Here is an 11,920-nt window from a genome sequence, read left to right on the forward strand (position 1 = left end):
CCGAAATTCAGAAATTGAGAAATTGAGAAATTCAGAAATTCAGAAATTCAGAAATTCAGAAATTCAGAAATTCAGAAATTCAGAAATTCAGAAATTCAGAAATTCAGAAATTCAGAAATTCAGAAATTCAGAAATTCAGAAATTCAGAAATTCAGAAATTCAGAAATTCAGAAATTCAGAAATTCAGAAATTCAGAAATTCAGAAATTCGGAAATTCAGAAATTCAGAAATTCAGAAATTCAGAAATTCAGAAATTCAGAAATTCAGAAATTCAGAAATTCAGAAATTGAGAAATTGAGAAATTCAGAAATTCAGAAATTCAGAAATTTATAAACTCTGAAATTGAGAAATTGAGAAATTGAGAAATTCAGAAATTCAGAATTTTAGAAATTCAGAAATTCAGAAATTCCGAAATTCAGAAATTTAGAATTTTAGAAATTCGGAAATTCAGAAGTTGAGAATTTTCAGAAATGACACTATCTACAGTAATCAGTCCAAAACTTGTCCAATTATTGCCCTTAACTATCCTTGGCGGATTTAATGTCTCATTTTGGTTGGCCATTTTTCCCACGGCTATGAATTTTACAAAATCCAATTCGAATTTGATCTATATTCCAGCAATTTATAGTCTTGGCGCTGGCCTAGGAGAGGTTTTGAGTGAGTTTTTGAAATGTTTAAATTTTCAAAAAAAAATTGTCGAAAAAAAATTTTTCAGTGGGAATTTTAATCTCGACCTTGTCCAAACAAATCAAAGGGTTCGGATTAAAACCAACTATGTTAATTGGCACAATTAGTGTGATTATCTATTGCTCATTGGTTTTTATTTCAACACCGTTTGAAGCGCCCATGAGGCCAACCAGTGAGAAATCGATTTGGATTGGGCAGAGGTGGGACGGAAAATTGAAGAATTAAGAAATTTCGAAAAATTTTAGAAAATCGAGTTTACATTCATTTTGTTAAGCTGAAATTCGTTATTCTGAAAGTATATGAATTTTGGAGTTTGGACAAAAATGAGCCAATTTGCACTAAAACATAAAATTGTTCATTTTTGAAAATTTTAGTATTTTTGCAAGTTTTTCAAATTATCATATTTTGGCTCAAAACTTTCCAAATTCTTCAAAACTACTACAGATTTTTAATTTTTTATTTATTTTTAGAGTTTCAGGACTCCGGAATCCGGACCCGGGTATCCGGATTCCGGACCTAGATACTGTGAAACTACTGTGCCACGGCCGGCCTCGGTTTCAGAAAAAATCGTCTTATGTAGGCTTAAAACTGTCCAAATTCTATAAAAACTATATTTCCAGAATCCACATGAATTTTTCTGTAATTCTGTTTTTTATTCATTATAATAAAATTTTAAATTTGAACAAAAATGAACCAAAATATGACTATTTTACAAAATTAGTACAATTTTCTGTAAAATTGTCATATGTAGGCTTAAAATTGTCAGAAATCAGAAAATCAGAGATTTCCAGAATCCTCATAAATCATTCTATCATATTTTCAGCTATCCCTTAATCTTCCTAATTGCCATATTCTGTGGAATCAGTGATTGTTGTATAAACGGAGTGAGGAGTGTGATATGTGCACTAGTCCTGCCCCAGCGACGTGCCCAATCGTTTGCAGTGACCCGAATGTATCATGCGGCCGCCTGTATGACATGTTTCTTCTTCTCACCAATTGTACCATTATACACTTATACTTGTCTACTTCCAATTCTCTCCATTTTCTCCACTTTTTTATTTTTTCGAGTTGTTGATAAGACGCATTCGATGGAAAGGAAAATCACCCAACAAGTGATGGAGGAGGAGAAAATTCAAACTTTAAAAAATCAGAATATTCTTACTGTTGCTTAATCAATAAATCGATTTTTTTTTAAATTTTCAAAAAATTTTTTTTTTCAAAATACCGTAACTCAAACAGTTTTGGAGCAAATTTAATTATTTTTCAAAATACGTATTTGCCTTGTCTAGAGCTTCAAAATGAGTCTAAACACGACTAGGCTCCGCCCATTTAGACTTTTTGACTTTTTTTAAGGCGCATGAGGGACAATGCAATTCTTGGAAAGTAGGTCATGGTTATACTCGTTTTGAAGCCCTTTTTAGGCTGATTTTAAAAATGTGTATAGTTTTTCTGAATTCTTGAGATTCTAGCCAAGAAAAAAAAATTTTAATTTTTCAAAAAAAAAATTCAAAATTTCAAAATACCGTAGCTCGAACAATTTTGGTGCAAACTAATTTATTTTAACAAATCTGAACTTGCCTTGTCGATTGCTTCAAAATGAGCCTAAACACGACTAGGCTCCGCCCATTTTGAACTTTGGCACTTTATTACTTTAAAGGCGCATAGGGGACCCCGAAAAATGAAATTCATGGAAAGTAGGTCAAGACGCATTCGATGGAAAGGAAAATCACCCAACAAGTGATGGAGGAGGAGAAAATTCAAACTTTCAAAAATCAGAATATTGTTACTGTTGCTTAATCAATAAATCGATTTTTTTTTAATTTTCAAAAAAAATTTTTTTCAAAATACCGTAACTCAAACAGTTTTGGAGCAAATTTAATTATTTTTCAAAATACGTATTTGCCTTGTCTAGAGCTTCAAAATGAGTCTAAACACGACTAGGCTCCGCCCATTTAGACTTTTTGACTTTTTTTAAGGCGCCTGAGGGACAATGCAATTCTTGGAAAGTAGGTCATGGTTATACTCGTTTTGAAGCTCAAAAACTCGGGATTGTTAGTTGGGCCACCAATTGGCCACCATTTAGCACAGCCTTGCTTGGCGGTGTTCCTTTTCATTGTTCCCGATTGATAACATCTATTGTCTTTTCTTCTTCACCTTGTCACATGCATGTCAAAACCTCACTCACAATTACGGTTTATTGCCCCCTAATTACTTATCTGATGACGACAACAACGTTTGAAAAGGGGGCGGAGTTTTCCACGGGAATAATTAGGCCAGATTCAGGTGTGCTAAGCCCCGCCCCCTTTTCTCCCAATACGGGCTAAGAAATTCAGTTTAGGTGTTCGACGTTTGTGAAAGTAGGTCAGTTGGGTAATGGGCTAGTTGGTCTGATCGGTCAGTCGGGCTTCGGTTCATACTGGAAGAGCTTATCACTGGAACAGGATTCATACTGGAAGAGCTTATCACTGGAACAGGATTCATACTGGAATACTGATCAGACTGAGGACAATGGGGTTTTTGGTTGGTTTTTCCCCCGGTAAAAAATCATTTTCCCTACAGTAATCCAGAACATTTTCATAGCGATTTTATACCGTATGTTCTTCTTACAATTAGCTTTTTTCCTAAAAAAAATGTTTGTTAGTTAGTTGAAATGTTCTGTTATGAAACTACGACAATTCTACGTTCCATTTTAGGATTTTACGATTTTCGTGGTAAGAACCTAAAAGTGTAAAACTACCGTAACTTGGTCATTTTTCGACCAAATCGAAAAATTTTTACAAATGCAAATTCAACTTGTTAAGAGCTTCAAAATGAGTATAAACACGACTAGGCTCCGCCCATTTTGGATTTTGACACTTTTTGACTTTAAAGGCGCATAGGGGGTCCGAAAAATGAAAATCGGGGAAAATAGGTCATTATTATACTCATTTTGAAGCTCTTGACAAGTTAAATTCAAATCTGCGTGAATTTTTCGATTTGGGTGAAAATTAGTCTCGTTACGGTAGTTTTACATTTTTCGGGTCTTAGCACGAAAAGTCCTTTGGAGATCGCTAAAGAACTTGATATCAGGAAATCAGTGGTCAATCAGAAACTCGTTCGGTTCAGAGAATTGGGAACTTTCAATAATATAAGAAAAAGCGGTCATCTGATGTTCGGAACGGCTTCTGGAGTCGTCAAAGCCGTGAGAGAGAAAATCAGTAGGAATCACGAAAGAATCACGAAAAAAATGACGTCGTAGTTTAGAATGCTCCGCAAATCAATGAGAAATATTTTCCGAAAACAGCTCCAAATGATTACATATCGAAGCCAAAAAGGCGCTTTCCTAACGGACCGTAACAAAGGGTTAAAACTGAAAAAAATCCAAAAATCTCCTTCGAGACACGTGCTTCGGCACGGACTTGAAGACTATAGATGAAGTTGTTCACTGTTCAGGCAAACAAGACTAACCAGAACAATTGAATCGGGGCTATCGATTATTATAGTGCATGTAAGAGATGAAAAACCCAGAATAAGACATCTCACCCTGTCACGGTGATCGTATTTGGTGAGATATGCTCGATTGTGGAGCCAAGATCAACAAAAATCCTACATCGAACGAATGTTGAAGTCGGAGGTGCTGTCTTGTGAACGACAATTGACCATTCTATCAGTACGGAGTGCCTGCACACACTGCAAAGCTCACTCGTCAGTGGTTCCAAGCAAATTTTCCGGATTTTCTCACAAAGGATCGATGGTCAGCTTCCAGTCCGGTACTCAATCCAACGAATTTTTTGTTTTGGGAACATTGGACCCAATGAGTCTCCACAAAAAATTATCCTAATTTGGAAGCCCTGAATAGATCCTTGACCGCGGCATGGGACAATTTGGACGTCAACTACCCCCCGTGCCGTAGTCGACGCCTTCTTGAAGAGACTTTGAGCTGTCATCGGAGCGAACGGAGGAAGGCTCAATAATTGTTAATGCCATCTTTTGTTGCTAGAGTATGCATTCTACCGTCACGGTGTACAACGCTTAATGTCACTCTGCGTACAGCTGTCGTCCTCGCCTTTATGTATGCAATCGGGCGTGCGCTTTCTCTTTGCCCGTGTAGCTCAGTCGGTAGCGGCGCCGCACCCTCAATCATCGCCCTCACAAGTTCAACTCCTCGAGGGGCATCTTTGAACGGAATTTCGAGAACATTATTTTTTTCATGTCCCCCCACCTTTAATGAACATCTTGACCGAATTTGAGAAAAAAAAATCTTTTGGTTCGAGGTTTCTACACCGTCTTGAAAGCGGCGCTATATTTATACCCCACCCTGTACTCGTTTTGAAGCACATTTCGTGCTGAGTTTGAAAATGTGAATAGTTTTCGAAAAACAAATCAAATTTTATATCAAATTTCGAAAGTTTAGAAAAATGCATTTTTTTTTGAAATTCCTGATTTTTTGATTTTTGGACATTTTTCCTAAAGTTTAGTTTTATTATAATCTAAACCTGAAAAATGCATAAAACGCACCCGGAAAACGTTTTTCAAAACCCGATTATTCAAATTTCGCGCCTTTTTATCATATAGGCAGTGTCAAGAACCGTAACCGGGAACATTTTTGGAATTTGAAAAATTTTTTAAACAATTTTTTTCATTTTCAGCCAAAAAACTTTAATTTCAGAAAAAATGGGCCAACCGCCTACCACCAGAAGATACGAGTTATTATGTGCCATTATGTTGGGATTTGGGCATCTCTCTATTATGGTTGGTTATGATTCTGGGGTATGTACTAGGCGTAATTTCGGATTTTAGGTTTGGGAAATTGATTTTTCAAATTTAGGACGTTAAGAGCTTCAAAATGAGTATAAACACGACTATATTTAAAATTTTTGGTTTTTGGACTTTTCGTGCTATGACCCGAAAAATGTAAAACTACCGTAACGTGACTAATTTTCACCCAAATCAAAAAATTCACGCAGATTTGAATTTAACTTGTCAAGAGCTTCAAAATGAGTATAATCATGACCTACTTTCTCCGATTTTCATTTTTCGGACCCCCTATGCGCCTTTAAAGTCAAAAAGTGTCAAAATTCAAAATGGGCGGAGCCTAGTCGTGTTTATACTCATTTTGAAGCTCTAAACAAGCCAAACTTGAATCTGCAAGAATTTTTCGGTTCGTTCGAAAAATAGGCAAGTTACGGTAGTTTTACACTTCTAGGGTCTCATCATCGGAAAAATCGATTTTTCGAAACATAGTCGTGTTTATACTCATTTCATCGCGCAAAATACAACAATTTCAAAAATGTAGTTTTCATTGAGTTTGTGCGAAAATTAGCCGAGTTACGGTAGTTTTTGTACTGAAATTACAAAATTTTGAAAAAAAAAACTTTTTTGTCAAAAATTCCAGTCCTTCGTCCTGGAATCTGTGATCCATTCAATCAATGAGAGAAATCCGGATGTGATAAGCAAATATGCAGGATATTATGGGTAAATTTTTACAATATTAGAAAAAAAGAAAAATTCTGAAATTCAGAAATTCTTGAAAAAAAAAATTTTTTCAAAAATTTTTCTGAAACTTTCAGACAAGCGGTAATGTACATATTATACATGATTGGTTGTATGTTCTCCCCATCGATTTTAAATGAAGTTGGCTCCAAATGGATTCTAGTGGCTTCCGCAATTTGTTTCGCCTCCTTTCCCTTGGGATTTTTTTTCGTTAATTCCAATTATTACTATTTTTCACAAATGCTACTTGGTTTCGGTTATGCTTGTGAGTTTTTCTACTCTTTTTGGGCATTTTTTGGTGGCCTAGAAACCCAAAAATCCAATTTTCAGGCTACCAAATATTTTTTTTTGAATTTTCAAATTTGAAACATTTTGAGCAAAATTAGCACTTTCAAATATTATTGGCCTAGAAATTCCGGGTTCCTGGGTTTCTAGGCCACCAAAAACCTTGAACCCAAAAATGCAAAATTTCGGTCACCAAAATATTTTTTTTTTGAATTTTCAAAATTGGATCATGTTGAGCTATTTTGAAAGTTGATGGTCTAGAAAATTCTAGTTTGCTGAGTTTCTAGGCCATCAAAAATCACAAAATTCATGGTGGCCTAGAAACCCAGAAAACTGAAATTTCTAGGCCATCAACTTTAGAAATTGTTGAAAAAATGCTCATTTTTTGAAAATTCAAAAAAAATTCGGTGGCCTAGAAAAATTGGATTTCTGGATTTCTTTATTTTTTCTGGAGAATCACAAAACTTTGTTTTAGTGTATTACCAAGGAAATGGAGGTTACATGACATCACATTCTACTCGAAAAACTATAGAATCGAATGTCAATATTGCCTGGTCCATTGGATGTGTTTGGTAAATTTTCCATTTGGCGGGAAATTAAAAATTTTCAAAAAATTCAAATTTTTAAATTTTCAGCCTGATCATATCATCTGGAATATTTGCTGGAGTCACTAGTATGGCACATGCTCCTTCTCCGAATTCAAATTTCTTTTTTTTTTCCAGAATTGGGTCTGGAAAACTGGGTGGAGCGGAGGTTTAGCGACCTAGAAATGTGATTTTTGGGATTTCTAGGCCACCAAAATATTGATTTTTTAGAAAATTATTATTCGGAGTCTTTTTTGGAGCCAGTGTTTTGGGAATTGTGAATTTCCTGGCTGCGCCTGGGAAGGATGTGACCGATTGTATACAGGAGACAAAGAAGAAGGGAACGTTCCTTGGAAGTTTTAGTGGGTGAAATTTCAGAATTTCTGGAAAATAATGACATTTTTGAAAAGAACAGAAAAAGAGCTTTAAAATGAGTATAAACAAGAAAAGGTTTGAAAATTGGAAAGTTTTATTTTGAAAAATAAAAAATTTTGAAAAAAATTTTTTATTGAAAATTTGTAAAAATTCAAATTGGTATAACTTGCTTCATTTTGATCTATTTTTTTTAAATTAATTTTTTTTAATAGAACATTTTATGCGCTTTCAAATGAGTATAAACAGTATATGCCTGGTTCTTATGAAATTTGAAAAATTTCGATTTTTGGGCCCTACTCCCAAAAGTTCGAAAAATTGAAAATTTTTCAAATATAGTCATATTTATACTTTTTTTTTCAAAATTTGTCATCTTTGATGTGTACAAACTACTGTAACTTGGTTATTTTTTGCACAAATTTGATACAAATAATATTTTCAAATTTGCCGTAATTTGGGCTTTAAAATGAATATAAACATGCCTAGTTTTTCATGAAAATTGAAATTTTACAAAATTTCAAAAAAAAAAAATCTAAAATTTTTCCTTTTTGATGTGCACAAACTACCGTAACTTGGTCATTTTTCATTCAAACTTAATGAAACTAATACTTTTGAATAGGGCAGAAAAATAGCGTTAAAATGAGTATAAACATGACTATTTTTTAAGTGTTACGGTAGTTTTAAGAACTTGAGGAAATTTTCTCTCAGACGGGTCCCCTTTGAACCAATTTATCTCGGTTCCTAAGAAAGATATCTAAAAAAGGTCAACTGATATAATGTTACTGATAATATGATAAACATTTTATTAGTTGATCACTTTTGGATATCTCATACAGTAACCGAGATAAATTGACTGAAAGTACAGTATACCTTTTTATTCAAAGAAATGAACAAGTAACTCATGTTTATACTCATTTTGAAGCTTGTAACCTAATTTTGCGCGCCAAATTCAAATTTTTTGCTCATTTCACTCCAAAATCAAAATAAAAGCTCCAATTTTCAGAACAAACCTGCACGGCGCTTGTCGACCGTAGTATGCTGGAACTATTCTTCCTGTTTTCAGTCCTCGGGACAAGTTCCTCATTTTGGTTATCGATTTTTCCGACAGCTATGAATTTTACAGTAGCCAATTTTGAAATGACCTACTTATGTGCCATTTATCCATTGGGAATTGGAATTGGCGAAATTTTTAGTGAGTTTTATAATTTTTTTCAAAAAATTTTTTTTCAACATTTTGAAAATTTCTGGATTTCTGAAAAAAAATTTCCAGTGGCTCTATTCATCACCCAGATGAGCCGTCGACACAAAGACTTTTGTTTTCAACCTGCCATGATTTTGGGTACTGTGTTTTCGATTTTGGCGTTTTTCATGGTCCATGTCTCGACACCGTATGACTCACCACATAAGCCAACACGGGAGGATGCTCTTTGGTTTGGGCACAGGTACTGGGGGATTTTTATGAAAAATGGATAGAAATTTTGAATTTGGGAGAAAAAGAGCTTCAAAATGAGTATAAACATGACTGTGTTTGAAGTTACAAGATTTTTATGATTTTCGTGGTGAGACCTGAAAATCACAAAATTTCAATTTTTTAAAACCTAGGCATGATTATACTCATTTTGAAGCGCATAACATTTAAAACTCAAAAATGTTAATTTCATACGTATTCGATAAAAATGAAGCAAGTTACAGCGAATTGAAATTTTTGCCCAAAAATGCACACACACCCGCAAATCATAAAAATCTTTAAATTTTAAACCTAGTCATGTTTACACTCATTTTGAAGATCTAAACGAGATAAATTTGAATCCGCAAAAATTTTTGGATTCGGTCAAAAAGTATCCAAGTTACGGTAGTTTGTCCCACCACGAAAAGTGCACAAATTTAAAAAAATCGATTTTTCAAACATAGTCGTGTTTATACTCATTTTAAAGCGCAAAACATTGGAAATTCAAAAATCTAAGTTTCATTCGGTTTAGATGACTATAAAGCAAGTTATGGCAATTCGAATCATTTATTTCTAAATTAAAAAAATCCATTTCAGCTACTTTTTCATTTTCCTGATCGGAGTGACACTTGGAATCGGGGATTGCTGTCTGAATAGCTGTAGATCCGTGATTTGTGCATTAGCAATGCCCGATCGACGAGCTCAGGCATTTTCAATTTCCAAACTTTATCAGGTAGGATTTTTGGAATTTTTGAAATTTTCGAAAAAATTTTTTTAAATGATAAATTAAGGAATTTCCAGTTTTGCATTTTCCAACATATTTCAAAATTTAAAAAAAAATTTAATTTTTAAAATTTTCCAGGCTCTCGGCTCATGCTTCCTGTTCTTCTTATCACCTATCATCCCATTGTATGTCTATACAATCGGAATATCTGTACATTTGATAATTGCCATGATATTCTTCTTTATCACTGCCAGAAGAACACAAAATATGGAGAAGAAGAATGATGAAAATGAGAAAAACGAGGAAATTTGAATAAATTTTTATTTTTATTTATTTATTTTTGTTATTTCTTAAATTTGAAAATCATCTTGGAATTTGAATTCAAGAAGAAAATAGCTTCAAAATGAGTATAAACACGACTACTTTTGAAAAATTAATTTTTTCAGAATTTTGCACTTTTTGGGGTGAGACCCGAAAAGTGTAAAACTACCGTAACTCGGCTATTTTTCGATCAAATTGAGAAATTTTTGCAAATTGGAGTTTGCCGTGTCCAGAGCTTCAAAATAAGTATAAACATCATCGAATTCGAATTTATTTGAATGTTTCAGAATCAATTCAAAAATCAAAGTATGCAAATAATCAAAAAATTTCTGAATTTCCGTTTTTCAATCTATTCGGATGACTTTTTATCGATTTTCCGTGATTGGCTTCCAAGTAGATTTTCACATTTTCATCATCATCGAAATTGATTCGTTTTTTAAGAATTTCCAGAGCCAAATGGTGGATTTTGTCTGAAAAAATGCAGGTTTTTTTTTGTTGTTAAAATTCCAACTCATTTTTATTGCATTTCAGAATTTTTGATACTTCAGAATCTGGGAAAATTCGGTTTTTTATAATCCACACACTCCCCCTCCCTCGAAAATTTCTGAATTTCTGAATTTCTGAATTTCTGAATTTCTGAATTTCTGAATTTCTGAATTTCTGAATTTCTGAATTTCTGAATTTCTGAATTTCTGAATTTCTGAATTTCTGAATTTCTGAATTTCTGAATTTCTGAATTTCTGAATTTCTGAATTTCTGAATTTCTGAATTTCTGAATTTCTGAATTTCTGAAATTTAAATTCCCACCTTCTTCATTCTCCATGTCTCCAGAAAGCCAGAAATCAGCTAGAGTCTTCTGATTCACAACATTTGCCATATGGAATTTTCGAAATTCCTCCAAATGTTGACCCAAAACTTTTTTGTCCAGTAGAATTCTTGTTGGCAGACTTAGAACTACAATTTTTGAAAATTCAAAAATTTTGATTGAATTTCAAAAACTACCGTATCTCTCCAGCAATCTATCAAAAGGTTTATCGATATAAATTCGATAATTTAGATTTGAAATTTCGTTTTTCCCAAAATTATGAAATTTCAGAATTTCGATTCGAGGGTCCCGAATGTGTCTGGCTAGTTTGTCAGTCAGGATTTTCTGAAATTAATTTTTTATTAAAATTTTTAAAAATTAAAATTAAAGTTACCTTTCCAGACCCAACACCTCCAAAAATACCCACCAAAAATCGATTGGACATTTTCTATAAAATTCAGAAATTCAGAAATTCAGAAATTCAGAAATTCAGGAATTCTGAAATTCAGAAATTCTGAAATTCAGAAATTCAGAAATTCAGAAATTCAGAAATCCAGCAATTCAGAAATTCAAAAATTCAGAAATTCAGAAATTCAGAAATTCAAAAATTCAGAAATTCAGAAATTCAGAAATTCAGAAATTCAGAAATTCAGAAATTCAAAAATTCAGAAATTCAGAAATTCAGAAATTCAGAAATTCAGAAATTCAAAAATTCAGAAATTCAGAAATCCAGAAATTCAGAAATTCAAAAATTCAGAAATTCAGAAATTCAGAAATTCAGAAATTCAGAAATTCAGAAATTCAGAAATTCAGAAATTCAAAAATTCAGAAATTCAGAAATTCAGAAATTCAGAAATTCAAAAATTCAGAAATTCAGAAATTCAAAAATTCAGAAATTCAGAAATTCAGAAATTCAGAAATTCAGAAATTCAGAAATTCAGAAATTCAGAAATTCAGAAATTCAGAAATTCAGAAATTCAAAAATTCAGAAATTCAGAAATTCAGAAATTCAGAAATTCAAAAATTCAGAAATTCAGAAATTCAGAAATTCAGAAATTCAGAAATTCAGAAATTCAGAAATTCAAAAATTCAGAAATTCAGAAATTCAAAAATTCAGAAATTCAAAAATTCAGAAATTCAGAAATTCAGAAATTCAGAAATTCAAAAATTCAGAAATTCGAGAAATCCAGAAATTCAGAAATTCAAAAATTCAGAAATTCAGA

The 11,920-nt window shown here is 32.9% G+C and overlaps 3 protein-coding genes across 3 annotated transcripts; 2 read left to right on the top strand and 1 right to left on the bottom strand.

Annotated features, from left to right (window-relative positions):
• Window positions 1-470: 470 nt before the first annotated feature.
• Window positions 471-1,859, top strand: CBG24829 (the record flags this gene model as incomplete). The annotated part of the gene is made up of 3 exons (XM_002648485.1): window positions 471-657; window positions 716-887; window positions 1,511-1,859. The coding sequence occupies 3 exons, from the start codon at window positions 471-473 to the stop codon at window positions 1,857-1,859; spliced, it is 708 nt and encodes a 235-aa protein (XP_002648531.1).
• A 3,481-nt stretch (window positions 1,860-5,340) lies between these two features.
• CBG24830 lies at window positions 5,341-9,883 on the top strand (the record flags this gene model as incomplete). The annotated part of the gene is made up of 10 exons (XM_002648486.1): window positions 5,341-5,436; window positions 6,062-6,141; window positions 6,237-6,424; window positions 6,920-7,016; window positions 7,080-7,172; window positions 7,260-7,390; window positions 8,404-8,592; window positions 8,671-8,842; window positions 9,445-9,580; window positions 9,710-9,883. The coding sequence occupies 10 exons, from the start codon at window positions 5,341-5,343 to the stop codon at window positions 9,881-9,883; spliced, it is 1,356 nt and encodes a 451-aa protein (XP_002648532.1).
• Window positions 9,884-10,210: 327 nt separating this feature from the next.
• Window positions 10,211-11,142, bottom strand: CBG24831 (the record flags this gene model as incomplete). The annotated part of the gene is made up of 4 exons (XM_002648487.1): window positions 10,211-10,362; window positions 10,700-10,846; window positions 10,895-11,042; window positions 11,092-11,142. 4 exons carry the CDS (start codon window positions 11,140-11,142, stop codon window positions 10,211-10,213), a joined length of 498 nt encoding a protein of 165 aa, XP_002648533.1.
• Window positions 11,143-11,920: the final 778 nt, after the last annotated feature.

This window comes from Caenorhabditis briggsae (assembly GCF_000004555.2).
Source record: "Caenorhabditis briggsae AF16 supercontig from assembly CB4, cb25.NA_232, whole genome shotgun sequence".
Classification (NCBI taxonomy): Eukaryota; Metazoa; Nematoda; class Chromadorea; order Rhabditida; family Rhabditidae; genus Caenorhabditis; species Caenorhabditis briggsae.